At 47.2% G+C, this 21,469-nt stretch overlaps 1 protein-coding gene across 3 annotated transcripts in view; it reads left to right on the top strand.

Annotated features, from left to right (window-relative positions):
* MDH1B (malate dehydrogenase 1B) overlaps window positions 1-21,469 on the top strand; it is a 233,815-nt gene that overhangs the window by 180,582 nt on the left and 31,764 nt on the right. For all 3 annotated transcript variants that reach the window (XM_085648917.1, XM_085648915.1, XM_085648916.1), the window contains exon 8: window positions 9,308-9,447. In XM_085648917.1, the coding sequence (XP_085505043.1) occupies window positions 9,308-9,447 (140 nt within the window). The remainder of the gene's footprint in view (window positions 1-9,307; window positions 9,448-21,469) is intronic.

Raw genomic sequence — 21,469 nt, 5'->3', positions numbered from 1 at the left:
TCAGTAAAGGGTGAGGGATGGTCACTTCCACTTCCTAGTGCCCTAGAAAGATGAAGGGCTTTAGTCAGTTTTGTAACTTCGCCCCTTAAATGCATTCCAACTGATGGACAATTTCAAAATGCTCAATCTCACCCATGTTCTTTCCACCATGCACCTAGACCCGAGGATTGTACTGTAGCACAGGACGTGCAGGACATATACTTGCATGTGCCTGTCTTGCAGTCCCAAATACATTACATTCGGTTTTTGATGGGGGTCGAGTCTAAATTGCTGTTCTTCCACTTGGCCTCATCTCCACCCCTCTGGTGTTCATGAAGGTATTGCCCACGACATTCAGAATATGATTGTTTCAGGCTCTGTCTTGGGTCACAGAAGTGTCCATTCGGAGACTTCTTGTCCTGTTGGTCTTATGAATCCTTCTGGTCCTTTATGCTCCCATGTGCTTGCTTGGATTGCCTGATCTAAGTGAGATAGCTCACTTTTAGCGGTTTTACCCGTTCTTAACCTATTTTACCTGCCCTATTTTAAGCATCAGCCTATTTAAACTCGCACATTGAGTCACCGATATTCGCATTTGTTTTAGCTATTCTTAGCCATAATTGTCAACTGTTTAAACTGTCAAAACTGAATCTGAATTGAATTTGAAACTGCTTACCTGCACGCAGCACTTTTGGAAAGGCGGGAGGGTTTGCGATCGTGACTCAGTAACTGCTGAAGCCGGAAGTTACCGGAAGCAGCAGTATCCAAGGTCAGCAGTCTAGTTGGCAAATGTTAACCACGGGCAGCCATAAAAACGGGGCCGTGGCATGGCCGCACAGCTGGGGTGACGGTGGTGTGCCAGCAGCGAGCAAAAAGCCAAGCCCGTCTGCGCCCGACTGGGACCAGGGGCCAGAACCCCTGCACCTCCCAACTCAGACTTAAACAGTCGTTGTTACTACTCGAGAGAAAAACTCACCAAATTAGCCAAACGCATGCCAGGTACCAAAGCACACTGTGCCAAAGCCTCTCCAGGATGGGTTCCTTCTCGTGGCTCTGTTGCAAATGGTGTAGCCAGGTGTCCCCAGATTGGTCACATAGCTCAATCGACCAGTCTGGACTTCAATTGAAATGTATTTATTTTAATGCTAGGTCAGTGCCTAAACACTCTCTCGAGATATGGGATGTACGAGCCGAGATAAAGCCCAACTTAGCCTTCATTAGAGAGACTTGGCTATACGATAAGAAGACTCCAGACGTCGCTATTTCCTTACCAACTGGCTACAAGCTGTTAAGACAGGATAGATTGGGCAGAAGGGAGGCGGAATGGCCTTGCTTTTCAAGGATTGTTTCACATGCCTCCCTGAATCAGTGGTACAGCTGGGGAAGCACGAGATCCTAGCATTCCAAGTATCCAATGGTGCCCACAAAACACTCAGGGGAAATTATCTATAACCCCCTGGATATAAATCGGATTTTAGCGCTGTTTCCCTCATGTTTAAAGCACAAGCACTATGTATTAATAGGAGACTTCAATGTCCACTTTGAAGACAACCCCGTGATCAAACACCTAGACAAAGGCATACAGATTTTGCAATTAAAACAGTGGGTTAGGGAACCCATACACATTGCCGGGCACACTCTGGACCAAATGTTTTCTAATATAGAATCCACCAACATCCTAGAGGTTAGGCCCCTATCATGGACAGATCACTCTCTGATTTCCTTCACTCTCATCCTACCTGCAAAATTAATTAGCCCTCCTACATCGTCAGCAGCGGTAAAAAAAGCCTGGAGGCTAGTCACCCCTGACACATTAGAGCGTCACTTTTCCTTAATTAACCCAAATGCCCTGAAGACCCCTCCTGTGCAAATGAGCGCGGAAAATTTCCAAACGGAAATCTTCAATTAGCTAGACCAATGTGCCCCTTGACCATGGATCAAATTCAATAGGAAAACACCATCTGAAAAATGGTCTTCACCCGATCTTAGTATACTGAAGAGAAAGTGCAAACTACTAGAACACAAGTGGAGATTGTCCAAGCAGGACACGGACAGACAGTCATATAAAGCAGAAATGAGAACTTACAATAATGCCGTTAAAAATGCCAAGAAGACCTATTTTGCGAGGCGTATAAACTACTACAGCGACTCACCCAGAGAGCTCTAGAAAATAGTTAAAGAGCTATGTAAACCATCTAGCATGTCCCAAGTTCTGCCCCCCTCAACAGAGTGTTGTGAGGCAATCAGCTAATTTTTTGCTGATAAAATCTCTGTGATTTATTCTTCATTCAGAAATCAGCCCTCAACAGATGATATAGACTTGGAAACCTTGGACCCTCATCTTGGGGCTCAATCCTACCTCAGCAACTTTGAACCCTTTACAGAGGAGCAGGTCACAAAAGTAATGGCTGAAGGTAAATCAGGGTCCCCTCTCGACCCATGTCCTCATTTTATCTTCTCCCGCATCATACCAATTTTATACCCTTACGTAACTTGTATATTTAACCAATCCTTAGATACTGCCGTATTTCCAGATATCTGGAAAAAAGCCACTGTAGTCCCTCTACTGAAATAAGCAGGTACGGATGTTCAAAATCCGGCAAACTACCGACCAATGTCTCAGCTCCCATACCCATCTAAAGTGATGGAGAAGTTGGTAAAGAAACAACCAACTGACTACCTGGACCCAACTCAAACTGGCTTCAGAGCCACGAATAGCACTGAAGCTACTCTCCTGGCAGTCCTAGTTAATATTAGATCCTTAACTGACCAAGGTAAAGCCACCGGCCTGATCCTGCTAGACTTATCGGCGGCTTTTGACACTGTTTCGCACGACCTACTATTGAGAACCCTATATGAAAAGGGTATACATTCTAAAGCCCTTCAGTGACTCAGCTCCTTCTTAAGCAATAGAACACAGACCATACAACTGGGCCCTTTCTCCTCTAACCCAAATCGATTGACTATGGTGTTCCACAGGGAGCCTTCTTGAGTCTCACCCTCTTTAATGTCTATATATCTTCATTGGCTAAGATCAGCGAACAATAGGGAGTCAGTATCTGCTCTTATGCAGATGATACACAACTGCTGATAGCCCTTGATGGACACGAGGATACTAGGATTAGTCTAACCAGCTGTCTCTTAGAAATGGTGGCCTGGATGTCTGACCACTGCCTGAAGCTGAATGCGGATGAGTCAGAGATTCTACTCTTTGGAGGAGCACACCTAGTCTGGGATGCAACTTGGTGTCCACCATCACTTGGAAACGCACCCACACCCACACAGCTTGCAAACAACGTAGGCATTCTCATTGATAATGCACTAACAATGCAGGACCATGTCCATGCACTGTACGGGAAAAGCTTTGCGACACTAAAACTGCTAAACAGACTTTTTTCTATGGATCCCCCTGGAGTGTTGGAAAACCATCATTCAGGCCTTGCTTATAAGTAAATTGGATTATGGGAATGCACTATATGTGGGCATGGCAGACTATCTCTTTGCCTGTCTGCAGGAGGTCCACAATGTGGCTGCCAAACTGGTGTGCAACAAGAGCAAGTACAGCTCGGCGTCAGAATGCATGAGGGAGCTCCACTGGCTGCCTGTGCGTCAAAGGGCTAGATTTAAGCTGCTGGGCCATGCACACAAAGTTCTACACCATCTTGGCCCCAGAATTCTGCAAGACAGAGTTGAATTCTATGCCCCCAGGCACGGGCAAAAACTAAACGCATCAAGAAAACCAGGGCAGGGGGTCGCTCCTTCTCCTATCTGGCAGCAACTCACTGGAATGAATTACCACTAGAACTCCGGCTTACCGATGACTAACTGGTATTTCGGAAGAAACTGAAAACCCATCTGTTCCCTAGGATTTGATCAGTGACTTAGAGACCTTTTCTCATTACTTCACTCCCACCTAGGTTGCACTCTCCTTAGCGCCGTGATATCCATCCGGATGAATGTTGCGCTGTAGAAATAAAAAATAAATGCTGGACTTGCGGTGGTTGCAAGTGAACACCAACTTGTCATGCAGCAGTGTGTTCTCTCTACTCCATCCAGAGATCACAGTAGTGAACGATACATCATTCATTCATTGAATCGCTCATCTGTTAAAGGTGGTCTATGGTTCCCAGTGGAATGAAACCTTATCGTTATCAACCTTTTGGAGCTTTGTGCCATCTAGGTGGCTCAAAGTCTTTCTCCCATCCATCAAGGGAAGGTCTGTGGTGGTGCTGACAGACAATACAACTGCCATGTGATACTACAAATAGCAAGGCAGTGTATGGTATTAGTTCTTGGCCCAGGAAGCATGCAGCTTTGGAAATGGCTAGACCCTCAGAGTATCTCCCTGGTAGCTAGTCATATGGCTGGGGTCACTTAACACCAGGGCAGACGAGCTCAGCAGAAGTCAGGTGGGAGTACATGAATGACGACTTCATCCCAGCGTGCCTCAGGTCATCAAATTCACCACCATCATGTGTGGACAGTGTTTAGAATACTGTGTCCTGTGTTCCCACCAAGATGGTTACTAGGGGACACAGTCCACCTGCATTCGAGCACGGGATTTCTGTATGTGTTTCCACTGCTACATCTACTGCCTCGAGGTCTGGGAAAAATTAGGACAAACTGAGCCCGAGTCAATTTGATTACCCTGGATTAGGCCAGGAGTGTGCAGTTCCCTGACTTGTTAAGCCTGAGCATTTGCCCTCTGATCCATCCGATTGGAGAACCTCCAGTCTCAGCATCAGTGCAAAACCATGCACCAGAATCTCCACAATCTACACATATATATGTTGAGATTCAAACAGTGACAACTGAGCAGGTTCGACTTACTTGCTAATTGCGGCATGGTGTATGGACCACCAGCTTGTGTTCCTACAGGCCAAATCATGAGATGTTCTGTTGTTAGTCTTATCTTTGGCCCAGCAAGGTTTCGCTGTGGTGCAGAATTAAAGGTTATATGTAGGCCCTCTTGGCCTTTTTATGTTTGTCTTACCAACCTTCTTTACTCAATTCACCTTTTGTGTTGAGGTTCTTAATAGATTATATGCATATGTTTCACTCTTCATCATGGCTCAGTCCATTACCCTCATTGCCTTTTTGCCTCAACCACATCCCTTGAAAGAGGAGAAACTCTACCACAGAGCCCTTAGTTCTAGGACTGCTGGGTAGACTTCCACCTCTTTGTAGGCTTCACTGGTACTAAGAAGGGAAAGGCAGTGCAGAAACAGAACCAGTCCCGGTGGATTGTCTTGTGCATAAAGTCATACTATGCCCTGGCCAAGAAGGAACCCCCTTGAGGGTCCACAAGATGATTCCACTTGGGCCAAAGGTGCATTAATGGCATTGGTGAGGAGTGCTCTTTCCTATATATCTGCCAGGCTGCGAATTGGCATTTGTGCATGTGTTTGCCAAGCACTACTGCCAAGACAGTCAAGTCTGCAGAGAGAATCATTTTGCCCACTCGGTCCTGCAGAACATTGTGGTCTGAGCCCAATGCTCAGATCCTCTGCATTTTGGGATGTAGTGCTTGGACATGTATTCTAAAGCTGAGGAATCTTCTGTTCAAATGATCTATTAGAAGAACAATTTTACTCAGCTTGCCATCTTCTGTGCCCTTTCAAAATTCTTTTCAGAATGTGGTGAAATTTTTCTCTGAGTTGCAACCAGTAATCAGATAGTTTTGGTTTCATGGATCTGGCTGTGAACCCAAAAGGGTGGGTGGAAGCAAAAGTCCCCTCATTCAAGCACATGTTTTTATTTCTTTTTACGATCTGCAGTGGTCTGCCAAATCGGGTTTCAGTTCAGGCATCTCTAAAATTTAACTTATTCCTGCTCAACCCAGGACACGTCATAAATGCTAATTTGTCAAAAGCTACTCAATGGATTTACACCAAACCAAGGAAAGGTATTCCCTTGAGTAAAGTTCTAATTGCATGCCAAGTTTGGTGTCATTCCATTCAGCTATTTGTTCTGTATTGAGAAGCAAACATTCTATGCTAGTTAAAATGGGAATTATCACTTTTTGGAACCCCCTCCTTTTCTTTGGCTGCCTCTTGGTGAATCTGTACATAATTGGCCCTGAACAACCCTAAGTATATGTACTTTTTTGGAAGGTTTTGTGCATATTTGTTGAACAGCGCCAAAGTTATTCTAACCAAACCATAACTACACATGTGCTATGTAATATTGCACTGGCCGCAATAGCGTCATTGTAGTTATGGTTTGGTCAGGTTTCCACAGGTAAGGCATTTTTATTATTTCCAAAGGGACACTGGGTGTAATCTTCACAGTCTAAAATAGGGCCTGGGTGTGGCGAGGCTAGTGCCGCCCAGACAGTACACAACCACTGGGTGTAAGCTTTCTGACGGCGCATTGGCCAGAGGCGTGGTATATGGTGGTACCTCCAAGCTACAGCCCAGCTGGCATACCAACTCCGGGGTAAGTTTCACAGACTGAAGGAGACTGGCTGCCACTGCCCTGCAGCTTACCCCCGCTGTTTACAGTCGAAGCCCATGGATAACCAAGGGTGGATGTCTTTGGAGGGTGAAGCACAGGCCCTGACAAGATGACATGCCCTGTTCTGTGTAATGGGTGTCAAACGGCCATTGAGGGTTTTGTGCAGGGCCTGGCCAGAGTACAACTTTGAGACTATTGGTCTCACAACACTGTAGACAATCAAAGGCTGACCTCTATGGACATTAGATGCACACGAAGGCTGGGTTGCAGGAACTACCCTGCACCACACCCTCCACTGCGCACAGCCATAGATGCCTGTTGACGTTGCTGCTCAGGGCCTGGCTTCCAAGGCCCTGAGGTCTACCCTAGCTATGTGCAGGCAAAGGAAGTACACAGTGCAGATTAGCTGTTGGTGTAGGTTTGAGAGCAGCTTCTACATATACAGTCCCCGGTATAGTTCGGATATAGGGGCTCACCATAAAAAACATATCTAATTAATCCCTGCTTCTTATGTCTACAAGCCATGACTACAGCTATTCCGTACTAGTGACCTTCAAATTGTGTTCACACCAATGGTTAGAATTTAACATAGGTGGAGGTGCAACCAATATAAATACTTCCACGTGGAATGTGATAAAAAAAACACTGAAATACACTAAACATTAAAGTGACATAATGATTAGGGTGTCTCATAATACCATAATGTATATTGTTAAAAGCTGCTGTTATTCAAAGAAAACACAGGTAAAGTGCATTTATGGCTACAAAACGAAACCTAAAAACCACTGAAATTTGCCAGCTATAGTTGAGTAAAGTAACCATAACTTTCACTCCTGTCATGCACTGTTTATGACCACACATACAATATCACTCATAACACGTTAAATGGCGTCACTGATGCGGACGGACCTGCACAAGTCCCGGCCAAATGAGCATAGCTGCTACTGCAAGCACGGAGTGGGAGCACCGCAGGTCCGCCCTGTCCACCCGCCTGAGAGAGCTTTGAATGACCGGGAGTGAAGCAAGAGGACATTTCAGCAGTTTAACTACAGGCGGCCTTGAGGCAACCTTGGTGAGTAAGATGGCTGCCTGGAGGAGTCTTGCCGTGGTCTCAAATGCTCAACAGACTGCAGCTTCCAAGCAATAAAAGGCGATGCATGAACACTCTCACCATAGTCAACATGATTGATAAACAAACGTAGGCGACGTCATATAATAGCAACCATGTGAATGACGTTTTCAGCAAGCAGTAGTTTAAGGGGCCTGACCTGAAGCAATCGGTGGCTGAAGGGAGCTGACCCAAGGCCCCAGACTTTGTATTTGCTTCATGACCTGAACACTGTGGGTTAGTTAAAGCTGGCTTCATCGAGCCCTAAAAGGGCAGAATGCTTTATATAAAAGGCAAATAGGAAGACACAAGAAAGAGTCAATACGTGATTTGTGTGCACTTTAAGGTCTCCAGATTCTTCTTTATATATTTGTTGAATTTAAAGGGGACATTCAGTGAAAAGAAAAATAGTACAGTTCTCTTTCCCAAAGTCAGCAAGACGAACAATCCCGGAAAGTGCATTTGCTTGGTGTTGATGGTTTTTGAGACCTACTCTATTTTATTTATATTTTTTATAAATTGAGAGTATTGACATGGCGCAGACCTAGCTACTCTGTAAAGGAGGACCTGTGCTTTACAGTGCAGAGGAGAAGCAGTGTATAAATGGTTATGCAATAGGAGAAGCCTACAAATGTATACATGGGACATAGGTCCGGAAGCGAAGGGAGGCCTTTTCTCAAAAAGGGGAGGCGAAAAAGGTTGTGTTATTGTAGAGATTTGCTGAAAGCTCCCTAAGGCTGTACCAGTACCAGAATCTGCACTATATAAATGGGAAAGGCTTAGCATAATTCTATGTTATTTATTGGGTGGCTAATCTCTGGAAACTGCCCATCTCACTTAGTTGTAGAGAAGTGGATCGCTTCTTACTAAAGCTGGATGTTCTAGTGAATGATGCGGTTATGCAAATGTCTCCCTGCTCCACATTGATCTAAAGGAATTCATCGGAAAATGACTTATAACAACGACATGACACGATATTTCCATTAAGCTGGTTAGTTTTTTATTTCTTGGTTTTGATGGTGCAGCTTTCAACCACTGTTTTTTTTCGACCAGCCTCCTTTAGCCACTGGCTTGAGACTTTGGGAATTACATCTCGGCTCTGCCCAGTAAAATATTTATATTTCACCTGATGCTATTGGCTCTTTGGGTGTATTCTTCTACCGCTTCTTGAGTTGTTACATAAGGGACTAATTTACAACTGCAGTTGTCGGTGTGCTCCCGTTGGCTCCTTCCTGTTTGTGTCACTATAATATTCTATCGCTAAATATCATTTTAAACCAAGACCCTCTGACTTTGTCTATGCTTGTTTCATCGATTGCTGGTGGGTAAGCAGAGCTCTTTGTAGATGTTGTTTTTACGCTAACTGTTCTTTCATCAGGTACTATTTTTACTGCTCTCTGTAACACAAAGTGTCACAATGAAATAATTATATTGCTTTGTTTTGAATATCCCTGATTATTTACTGGTAGAGAGAACTAATTAAATTTCCGTGGAACTCATATCAGACATTTGTGTTCTGTAGATTGACACACCAGAGGAAGATACACTTTCTTTAATCATAATGCCAAACCAGGCAGTTGGTCCAGCAAAGTTTCAATCTTGTCTGTACGCGTGATCGTTCTTAACCCAGAACAGAGGTATTATGAGAGCCAGAAATGTTCATATGGTGCTGTACATTCAGCTATACATCATATATATCGTGTTCTGGTAATAGGTCATTAAGAATATGTCCTCCATATCTCTATTTTGTCTCCCTTGTTGCAGGACAGTTTGGTATCCCTGAGGACATTGTCTTCTCCATGCCGGTGAAGTTCCAGGATGGAAGATGGGAGGTACTTTCAGACATGGCCATTACAGATGAGATGAAAGAAAAGCTTCTAGAAGCAGCCACTGAACTGATACAGGTATTCCAGTTACTGGGCAAATTAGACCATTAACCTCTTAAAAATAATATGTATTATTGTTTTAATCCATTTACTCAATAACCTTCATCAGGCCTGGTGGACGTTAATGCGAGGCCTACAGCCAAAACCAGTTGTGCGGCCCTTTGGATGCTGCTTCCATGTTGGCCAAATGTGATAAAAAAAGAAAACATGGCGTCTGGCACCTTGTAGCGGTGTGGCCACACAGTCTGCTTCATTATTAATGGCGAAATGATAAAGCGGCATTAACACAATTAACATAGATCATGCTGTTAGTAAACCACAAAGTCACATTTTTTAGCATCATTATCCATTCTTGAAGCAACCACTTGCATCTTGATTGTCAACGTGAGGCAGCTTATTGATATTGCACCTTTTACTGGCTCTGCACTGGTACATATATTACTTGGCCATGTAACACTGATTACAGCTGTAAGGCTTTGGCTGGCACATTAGTTAGTAAGCATTAAGTTATAAATGAAGATTGCTGTCAAACCAGAACTCTATCTAAATTGTAAGGATAAACCACAACTTGCTTACTTCTACGCTCATTGTGTTTGGGTGTCAGAATCCAATCAAAACATTGCAACTACCTTTAGGAGATAAAAAAAAATAGTAGAGCCGTAATCACTCATTCACAGAATCTCCTATCCAGACATGGTTTAAAAACCCACTGTAATCACATACAAAAGTCCGGCCAATTTTAAAATGATCGCCCTAATAATGGGAGGGAGACTTTGTCTCAGGAAGATAAAGATATTCGTTCGACCGCCAACCAAAACGAAGATTGCAATACAGCAATCAAAAAACGACGAAAATGCACTTTGATCTTAATATCTGAATAATGTAAACCGCGCCGAAAAGCCTGTTCTAAAAACGCACTGAACCACATAGTGGTTCAAAGCTGAAAAGGCAGAGTAGATGCAACTCAGAAGAAAATTAATAGAAGGCAGAAATGAACATTAAAGAGAAATGAGCACACATATCAAGGCAATATCAGGCGCACAAGCATATCTAAGAGTATTAACACCCCTCATGCTACATCGGCAGAGAAAAATCTGTTGTTCAATCAAGGGATTTGGGTACTTTGAACACTATTAAATTTGTTAATAGTAACAACTTTGATTTTAGCGCTTAGAAATAGTAGACGCGCGGTATGAAGGGCTATAGAAGAACGTCACGGTCAGCATGCGATTTTTTTCTGCATTTTGAAGTCATTGAGATAGTCCTAAGAGGCCTGACAAGCACGCAAAAGGTTGAAACATAATACCAATTTCAGAAGGCCAACTCACCATTAAAACTGTAAAATAATCAAGGACTTTCTTTAGGGTAGAGAGAGACACACACACACAATTGTTTTACTCTGTTTTGATTTTACAATTGACACAATCCTGAATAAAGATAGATTTAATTGAATATTGCTATGCGTTACATATGTAGTATTTTTACTATACATTTATGGCAAAATATTGAATTAACTTCATACATAAATGACTGTTTAGTTTAGTTACTAACAAGCGACTGAGAGCACTACCCATAGAGAGTTGTTTTATCACCAAAAGAGAACGCCCTTTAGCTTTCTATTGTTTCCCCATCACATGAGGATTTCAGGGATTGCCAAATGTATGCCATACTGCAAGTGGCCAGGAGACATGGGGAGTGCAGGCAGGTAGTTTAGTCAGGGTTTTAAGTGGGCTGGGTCCTAGAGGCGAGTTCTGACAGCGCCGCTGAGGGGAACCGGAGCGGGCGACTGGACCACCCGGAGGCCGGGCCCGGACAGGCGGGGATGCACTGAGGCGCCCTGATCGTGTGCAGCTGACTGTGTACTACAAACGTGGTCCCCGAGCAGTGGAGTGAGGTGTTGAATATCGCTGCCGGTGGTTGGGCTGAGCCGCGGTACGGGGGAAGCGACCTCCTATCGGATGCTGGCGGCATACTGTGGTGACGTGAGGTGCTGCCCCGGAGATCAGTGGTCGACTCCCAGAGGTGTTCCCGAGTGCGGTGTATGCATTGAGTGCCGCTATAGACTGAGGGAACAGGTGAAGTCATGGCCTGTGCCTCCCCCCCTCTTTGCCGCATTTGTGTGGGAGCGGTGAGAGCAGGCGAAGCTGCAGTCGCTGGGTTCTGGATTGCCTGTGTATCACACATGCGATCTCAGACTACGGGGGTCTTCTCTCCCCTCTCCACCCCTCCCCCTTTTTTCCCTGTGTACTCCGAATGCGGTTGAGAGGGCCTAAGTTGTGGCGCCACAAACACAGCAATCAGATTGAAAGCCTTCCAGGAGTTAGCAGCATTGTTGTCTGGATATAACTGGCAGTACAGTGTCTGTGTGCTGTAGGTGACAATACGATCCTGTGAGTCATGTTTAACCCCTTCGGTGCTCGCCCCTTTCCCCGCCCTGTGCCGGCCGTTACATTAGCGGGCGGGGTTTGTGACGAGCTGGACTCGTCATGGGCACAGCGCCACCGCGGCCCATGACGAGTCCAGCTCGTCACGGGCACCGAAGAGGTTAATGTATTTGTTAGACTTGGCCCTTTTTGCAGGGTCATCCCTGAACTTTTCTGACCTGTTGTTCTGTTTTATGACTGTGCACTTTACCACTGCTGATCAGTGCTAAAGTGCATATGCTCTCCCCATTGTAAATTAATGTATGGATTAGTGATTCCATGATTGGCTGATTTGGTTTACCTGTCAGACCCTAGTACAGTGCACCAGGAGTGCCCAGGGCTTGTAAATCCAAATACTGCTGGTGGGCTTGCAGCACTGGTTGTGCCACCCACAGTAAAAATGTGTCTAAGGTCTGCCATTGCAGAGCCTGCGTGCAGTCTGGTACTGTCATGCTGACTGGGCAAGTGCACCCACTTGCCAGTCCCTAAACCTTCCCTTTTCTTCATATCAGACACCCCTATGGTAGGCCCACGGGCAGGGTGCATTGCAGGGATAAGGTAGGACATGCCCTGGTGTGTTTGGCATGTTCTAATAGTGGATTACAGCCATTTTCGTTTTTCACTATTGCAAGGCTACCTGTTCTCCATAGGCCAGAATAGGCAGTTTGGTTATTACATTTTATAATCCTAACTGACTCAGGGAAAATGGTAGAAATTCGAATTTAGTATGCCTGAACTCAGAATGATAAAATACACCTTTTAGTGAAGTTGGTTTTAACCTTCTGTGTTTGAAAATGTCACTTTTAGAAAGTAGGCATTTTCTTGTCTAACCATTCAAACCTGCCTCTGCTAGGCTGTGTATTCCTTATCTGGAGTTTGAGTGACAGGGCTGGGGAATTCCAGAAGACAAAGTGAGGTTGCCCAGTGGGGAATAGAGAGATCTGCACCTAGATGGGTGGGAGGAGTAGCACCTGGGACCCGAATAGGGCTGTGCCTTCCCTCCACAATGCTGGCTCCACCTCCTGTGGTGCGTCTGATGTCTCTGCCCTGCACTCTGAAAGGAAAGAAGGAGTCAGGTAAACAAAGTGCTCCAGGACTGACCAGAACCGGTTTGAACAAGTCAAAGGCCCCTCTGCCTTCAGAGGATGTTGCAGGGATTCTGCTTATACACAGAACTATGCGTAGAACCCCAGGACCTCAGTGACTTGTGGTGTACCAGAAACTCACCTCAGAACCCAGAACCCAGTATCCGGCTAGCATAAGTGTCCCATTCGTTATCCGAGATTTGGCTCGGCGATCCCAATGAAAAGACAACCCAGAACAAGCGACTCAGTATACACTCAGGAATGGTGGGAATCGGAAATACCTGTTCGTATATTATTCTCACATCAGTCCACAACAAGAATCAAAAGAGACACGGTGAAAATAAAAAGAGTTTATTTTTATAGACCACGTGTCCTAAGATGCAGTACTTTAGCTAATACAAGCAGACAAATGATTATAATTAAAACCATCAGCATCGTTACAATACCATAGAATATAAAAGGAGTGATCATGTTATAAATGACAGTGGATACTACCACCTTCCCTTTACTAAGAAGCTAATATTATTATTATTCTAATAGAAGGTCTCTTAGGCTTGAAGGGGGGACCCCATACCTCAAAGATCAGCTTAGTGAAATCACATCACAGGAGCATCAGGAGTCTTCTCGCAGGAAGGCTCGTCTTCGGTCTGACTACTAAACATGAGGGCTGCAATATTAAAAGCACCAACTTTCAGGTATTCGCAGCTGGCTTTATGTTATGGCTAAAATAGTGAGTCGATCAACCCAGAGTGGAAAACATGCATTGTCCAACGACCCAGACTGTTCTTGTTACACCGTGTACAGACCAAGGTCGCTGCGCAGAGCTCGGGATGGTAACAACAGATTGCTCTCGCGTGAGTCAAAGCGCGAGCCAGCAGTTCGTTTAAACAATAACATGTAGATGCAGTGTCGTGTGCAAAAGCAGCAAGATGGCTTTCTAACATCTAACGTGGTTATGCTAACTTAACAATGTATGTACGTATTAAGGGATTCCTTACTACATGCCCCCTTGATCGAAGCACTAACTAGTATGCAAGAAAAGAGAGAACGCAGAGTTCAGTTGCGACAGAGCAGAACAAGGCGTATTCAATTTAAAAAACAAGTTTCAGTTCAGGCAAAGTCCGAGAATGAAAAACCTATCCTTGTAGTAAGGGATTCCTTACTACAAGGACAAAGGATTTTGGGGTATAAGTATTGGGACCCTAATCCCAAGAATTTTAGATCACTTTGGGAAAACAAGAAGAAACCTCTGCTGAGGAGAGGAACCAAGAAGAAACTGAGGAGAGACTATCCCTGAAACTGTGGGATTGGCCTGCAGGTGTTGCCTACTGCCAAAGAGAGGAGAAAGGAACTTTGTGTGTACTTTTGCTCAACTTGTGAAGGATCTCCAAGGGCTTGGAAAAGAGCTTGCCTCCTGCTGAAGTCTCAGGAACAACAGACTCACCCCCCAGCTCCCCAGAATTCTTTGGAAGTGCCTGCTGCTGTTTTGGGCCTTCTGAGGGAGTGCGTGTTGCCAGGAGCTGGAAGCGCGACTCAAGAAAGAGAAGCGTGCCGCCGTCGGAGCTGTTGTCATCGCATCGCGTAAAGTGTGTCGCCGCTGCAGCTGTCGCATCGAGCGGATGCATCTCGAATCATAGAAAAAGTGTCTCGCAAAGCCGAAGAAGCGTGTCACCATCGCAGCCATGGTAGCTGACGCATTGCACCGCATCAAGAGAAGAGTTTTGCATCGAGGAAGAAGTGTGTCGCCATCGCAGCCACCGTAGTTGTCGCATTGCACCGCATCAAGAAAAGCGCCTCGCATCCACGGAGAAGCGTGCCGCCATTGGAGCTGTTGTCGTCGCATCGCGTAAAGTGTGTCGCCGCTGCAAGCTGTCGCATCGAGCAGAAGCGTCTCGCAACGTCGGAGAAGAGTGTCGCCGCCAGAGCCGCTGTCGTTGCATCGCGTAAAGTGTGTCGTCGCTGCAGCTGACGCAGCAAATTGAGCCTTCTCGCTAAACATCGGAGAAGCGTGCTGCATCTGGAAGATCTTCACGTCTTTATTTCTTTGCACCAAAACTCTTATCGCATCAACATTGTTGCAACACTTTTGTTGTCCTGCGTGTCGCATCTAAAAGGTACATTGACTTAAAGTGTCGCATTTAAGAACTAAAGAGAACTAAGCTAAATTCTACCATCTAAAGTATCAGTATTGTGGATTTTTGTCGTTTATGGTCTTGTGGTAAATCTATATAAAGAATACTTATTTTTTATATAAAACCTGTGTGGTATCCATCTGTAGTGTTGTCACTTGATCACTGTATGTGTTCACAAATGCGTTACACACTGCCTCTGAGATAAGCCTGTCTGCTCATGCCAAGCTACCAAGGGGGTGAGCAGGGGTTATTTTAGGAGTGTACCCCTTTCACCTGACTAGAGGCGAGGGTCCCTATTCGTCACAAGTGCATACCTGTGCCAACTAGAGACCCCCAAGTCTAACAGTATTGAACAGCATGGACCCCTGCCGCGAGTTAACTCGCTGCCACAACACTTTGACGCCAAGTGGGTGTTCATTCATCGAGAGCAGAACGCTTGGTGCACTGTCAGAGGCCCGAGCACTGCAAGCAGGCGGGCCCGCGGCAAATGTGTTTCAACGTCCGAGACCAGCTTGCTTGCCCTGGACTGGCTTAAGGGATAGGCAGGCTTGCAACACAGTCTGAGCTAACTCGGTGATCTGGTAGCAACTGGGGCACGTGGCTGCTCGCCGGACCACGCGGGCTTGGTCACCTTGGCGTGTGCAGGAGGGAGTGACGCAGAAAACATTACCGCATCTGTCGTGTGTCAGAGGACTTGCACTCACTCTGGGATGGGCAGGCAACCCACATGGGCAGGGGTGGCACCCATGCACTCGACATCAGGCCCCACCCAGTCGGATCAAGGGACTGAGTCGACGGATGTCTCCAGAACTGCAAGCTTGGAGTCTAAGACTCAGTACTACAGGCCGTAATGAAGATCGGTGAGGCACTGACTCAAACCCGCACGTCTCTGGAAGGGCGCATTGATAAAGTTACATTGGACTTCACGCTCTTACACGCCGATCACAGTAACTTACTAACAAGGTCCACCAACTGGAGAAAGAGGTGAAAGAGATATCACCGGTGGCCAAGGCAGTGTCCACAGAAGTACGTGACCTCACAGCCAGACTTCACTCACTGGAGCGCAGAATGGAAGATGCAGTAGGTCGCTCACGGCGAAATAACGTGCACGTGGTGGACCTGCCGGAGGGCACGGAAGGTGCCGATGCAGTTGCATATGGTGAGCACTGGCTGAAGTCGCTGCTGCCTGAGGGTGTGCTCTCGCCCTTTTTCGTGGTGGAAAGGGCATACAGGGTGCCGGTGCGCAAGCCGTTGCCAGGTGCTTGACCGTTTCCTTTCCTGGTTCGCCTCATGAATTTTAAGGATAGAGATGTGGTACTCCGCGAGGCCATCAAAGTGAATAACTCGCAAGTCCTCTAATTCCCGGACTATGCGCTAGGTGTGCAGCGGCAGCAGAATACCTTCCTCACCGTCAAGCGACGAATGAGGGAGCTTAACCTCAAATATTCTCTCATTTTCCCAGCTAGACTGCGAGTAGTAGCGGATTGCTCCACGCACTTCTTCGACGCGGCGGAAGACGCATGGGAATGGCTTGAATCCAAAGGTCACCACACTTTGCCGTGCCAGAGACACAGGGGTGCGGGCCCACGGATGGGTACTCATAGAGGTCGGTGGGCCAGGCGTGGTCTGCGGCCGACAGGAGCGTTGGTGCAGTCGGTGGCGGATCCCGATCGTGAACAAGTACTCTGTGAGAGGAGAGACGCACTGCAGGCAGTGGCAGACATGGGTGACCATCGGAGTAACAGGGACACTGATGCCTCATTTGAGCAATCGCCCAGCGAAGACAGCTCGCAAGCTGGGTGGCCGATACATGAAGATTCACAGCCGCTTCCAACGGTAATGCCACAGACTGCAGACTGCAGACGATTTGATGTAACATTGTTGTGCAGTTCCATGGCACGCAAGTATCAGTTAGAGAAGCTAAATACTAATGTGACATTTGCAACACGTATATGATTTAGGAGGTGATAGTCTTGTGCCATTGGCTGGAGCGCAACGACTGGGTGGGCCTTAGCAGGTTGGGTGACATAACAGACGGCTACCTATTGTGGCACGATGTACGTAGTAAGGTTACGCACGCATCTGCAAACACAGAGCGGATCTCCCAACATGCACTCTCTTCACGACTTGCTTTAGCTCACCCCACCTTTCAGTAAGACCTAAGTGGCGTATCTAGCCGTGTGTTGCCTCATGGCGTTCTACTTAGTTTGGACGGGTATATGTTGCTTATGTGCTATCTCCCAGTTAAACCTGACTAGGGTTCCTTTCCTACCCAGTGTTCGAGTTTTTAAATACCTACACCTCTGGTCTATACGACCGCACTCAGTACTGACTAGAGCCTGCCTGGGTCGCCCCTATGCTCCTGCCGCTGACCCGCGTAAATTGAACCACCATCAACACACCCTATGTCTCTCACAAATGTAGTCACCTGGAATGTTAGGGGGCTCCACACACCGGCCCGTAGATATGGCTCGTATATACGTATCTAAAGCGCCATGCCGTGCATGTGGCGCTCCTCCAGGAAACACATATTTCGCAACCGGAGATTTGTAGGCTATAGCAGAGGTGGAGGGGCAGATTTTTGCCACCGGCTACTCAACATATGCCAGGGGAGCCCTGGTATGGGTACGCCTGGGTACCCATTTCATATCTGACACTGACATAGACCTTCATGGCAGGTATGTATTTGTCAAAGGACGGTTGAATGGAACACAGGTAATACTGGGCTCCATTTATGCTCTGAACACGGACCAGGGCCCCTTCTGGCAGTCGCTGACTGGCCTATTATCGCGCTGGTGTCATATTCCCTGGCTCCTGGGAGGGGATTTTAATGCGGTTCTGGACACGACACTAGATAAGTCATTTCCGCCACTAACACAGACTGTTGCGACAATGAAAGCCAGACTGCTGGGGGAATGGTTGCATAGTTGGGGACTGACGGACGTATGGAGGGCTCTCCACTCACAGACACATAAATATTCACACTTCTCGCACCCACATAGGTTACATGTTCGCATTGATTGTTTCGCTGCAAGCGCCTCGCTGCTTCCACAGTGCACCAAGGCAGCATACCTGGGCAAGACACACTCGGACCATAACCCGCATGTACTGACACTGCAGGGTGAGGCAGGGGGACCAATCCCTCATCTGTGGCGACTTCAACTCCTGGCACTGGAAGACCCGCCATTCCGAGAGGCAGTTCACGCAGCGCTAGAAACATATTTCGAACATAATGGGGGGTCCGTTGCTGATGTGGGCGCACTGTGGGACGCGGGCAAGGCCGTGGTGAGAGGCCACAGCATGGGGTTGTGTTGGAGCGTTAGGAGTCAGCTGGATGTAGAGGTAAAGATCATTGAGGACACTTTAACACGGCTGGAGGCTGACCTGGGGTGGGGCGTTGGGGTGCAGCAGGACTTAGATGCGCAGCGAAATAAACACGTTGAGGTGATGGAGCGGCTGCACTGCTTGACTTATGAATCACATGCTGCGCGCACGCATGCAGCGGCGGATAGGATGATGGCGCGCATGATTCGGCAGGAGACCACGCAGACACCCATAATGAGAATTCGATCTGTGAAGGGAGAGGTGCTCACTGCACAGCATGACATACATAGCGCATTCACCGATCATTACACGAGAATATACCAATCGACAACTGCGCAACGCCAACAGACATAGATGTGTTCCTAGCCCCTTTGCCCCTGCGGCAGGTCACAGCAGACCAGTGCGACGAGTTAAGCGAACCGCTCACGCTGGAGGAAGTGCGAATGGCCATCTGGCCATTAGCTACCAGAAAGGCCCCCGGGCCAGACGGCTACCTGGCTGAGTATTATAAGGCCTATCAACAGGCCCTGGTGCCGCATCTCCTCGCAGTATGCAAAAACGCGCAGGAGGTAGGCATTTTCCCGGTCACGCTTCGTGAGTCCCTGCTGGTGTCTCTGCCCAAGCCGCACAGGAATGCGGAACTCATGGGGTCCTATCGCCCGTTAGCACTACTCAACTCAGACTATAAGATACTCACTAAAATACTGGCAGGCAGGTTGGCCCCCTTGGTGCCGCAGCTGGTACATGTGGACCAGAATGGTTTCGTGCCAGCATACAGTACATCGTTAAACCTGCGTCGATTCTTTTGCGTGGCGCTTTATTCAGGGCATGACTGGCTGCAAACTGGGTGTCTGGTGTTAGACCTCGAGAAGGCTTTTGACACCATAGAATGCGAGTTTCAGTTGCAGCACTGCAACGTTATGGCGTGGGAGATGCATTCTTGAGCCTAGTCAAGTTGCTTTACACGTGCCCCACGGCCAGAGTCAAGACAGGCCCGTATGTATCGGGTAGTGTTCCCGTGGAAGGGGGTACGAGGCAGGGATGTCCGCTTTTGCCATTGTTATTCATGCTTGCCATTGAACCATTGGCCGAGGCACTCCGTTCTACGCAGGATGATTGGGTAATACCACTTGGGGACGGTATACATGCGGTCTCCTTATATGCGGACGAACTGCTGATCTATCTCAAAGATGTAGGCAAAACACATCGAGCGATTGAGACAACGCTCCTTGAATTTGCAGCAGTGTCAGGATTGAGGGTGAATTGGGATAAGTGCTGCTTATATCCATTCGCAGACTCTACCCATGATCCGCACCTGATCATCAGTGGCAGGGGGGGTCCACTGGCAGACTGAGGCGTTTAGATTCCTGGGGATCCTGATCTATAGGAGCTCACGGGACCACCTTGATGGAAACCTGACCCGAGCTGGTACAGCGCTTAGAGCACAGATGTCATTTTGGTCTACTTTGCCGCTGGTGGTCATGGGAGAATCGCATTGTTAAAAATGGTGGCGCTGCCGCGCCTGATTTACTACTTCACAAATTTGCCATTGCACCTCAGACCTCCGTTCTTTAAGTCTCTGTAATCAGACATGCGGCAATTCATACGGCACGGGACAGGGAGCAGAGTGGAACTAACCAAAATGTACCAGCCGACCAGCCAGGGAGGTCTCTCATTGCCAGACATGGAACAATAGTACTTGGCTGCACAGCCCAATGGGTGGCGCGTTGGATTGGGGCGCCCCATCTGGCGACACAGCAACGCAGGAGCCTGAGCTCACGCATACCCAGATTGTGACCCTGTTCCATCCGGGCCGAACGGGCAGTCCACCTACACAGCTCCTGGTGGGGGTGGCGTACCAATGTTAATGGCGCAGTCTTTACATTACGTGGCGTCATAACGTACGCGCCATCACTCCCGATATTAGGTACCCTAGAAGGCTCCGGGCAATATCCGGCGCCGAGCTTGCTCACTGGGAAGAAGCCGGGGTACAGACGCTGGCTGATTTATATACTGATGGGCTGCTCCTCCCGTTTGCAGAATTAGCCGAGAACTCTGACTTGCCACAGGACGTGGGAGCAGTGCATCTTGGGACTATACCCTAGATCCAAACGACACAAGGTGACTTCCAGGTACATAGATATGGGACTCATAGTCACCAAATGTCTGCTCACTCGCCGATGGGAGTCGCCTACCCCCCCAGTGGCCTAAGCCTGGTACCAGTCCATGCTATACTGGGCGCAGGCGGAAGGTGCTGCTCTTCAGCGGGAAGGCACCAGAGGGCTGCGTAAACAACCGATAGCTGCGGCAAGGGACGTGATTCTCTCAGACTTTCGCAAAGCCTGGTGCGATCGCCCACATTCGACGCCGGGTACACAACGGCTGTCGATGGGCATGAGAGTGCGGATGGCTCATTGTATGGGGAATGGAGGTGGTCTTCGTCGCCTCGTCCCACTGCTCTGCGCGTGTTCATGCATGTCTTCTCTGCCCTTCCTCCCATGCACATACTTCTCCCCCACATAACAACAGTGTATGCCATCCGAGCTATAGTTAATACACATTGCATGGAATGGGAGACTGGGCCAACGCAATCCACAGATACGACGATATGCTAGGTCTAGCATGTGATCGAAAGGGGAGTCACGGGTGCGGCACAGGAGGAAATGTATAATTCTACTGTAAATGTTTCAGGTGTAGGGTATAACGTTCCATGTTATGTTATTATACAAGCAATATGTAAGTTTCTTCACAGTAAGATATGTTGCTAGATTTGTAAATGAAACAGACAGACTACAACAGATGTAACTGTCCAGAATGTCATTTATCAATAAGGGCTCTGTCTCTGTGAAGCCATGGTCTGAACTGTATTATACACAATGGCAAAATAGAAAATGCACTGTAAATTGCAAATTTTTTGAAAAATAATAAAAACAAAGTTAAACAAAAAACAGTCAAGGTTTAAGCCTTGAGAAAGTCATCTACACGACGAAACACGTGTCGGCTGTCTGCATCCAAGCTCCGAATATGTGTCAACAATATCAAGAATTTGTTTAATTTTGTATTCACGTTTGGACTA

The sequence above is a fragment of the Triturus cristatus genome, chromosome 3_2, assembly GCF_964204655.1.
Source record: "Triturus cristatus chromosome 3_2, aTriCri1.1, whole genome shotgun sequence".
NCBI lineage: Eukaryota > Metazoa > Chordata > Amphibia > Caudata > Salamandridae > Triturus > Triturus cristatus.
The sequence above is the reverse complement of the archived record's forward strand: the minus strand, read 5'-3'. Positions and strand labels throughout refer to the sequence as shown.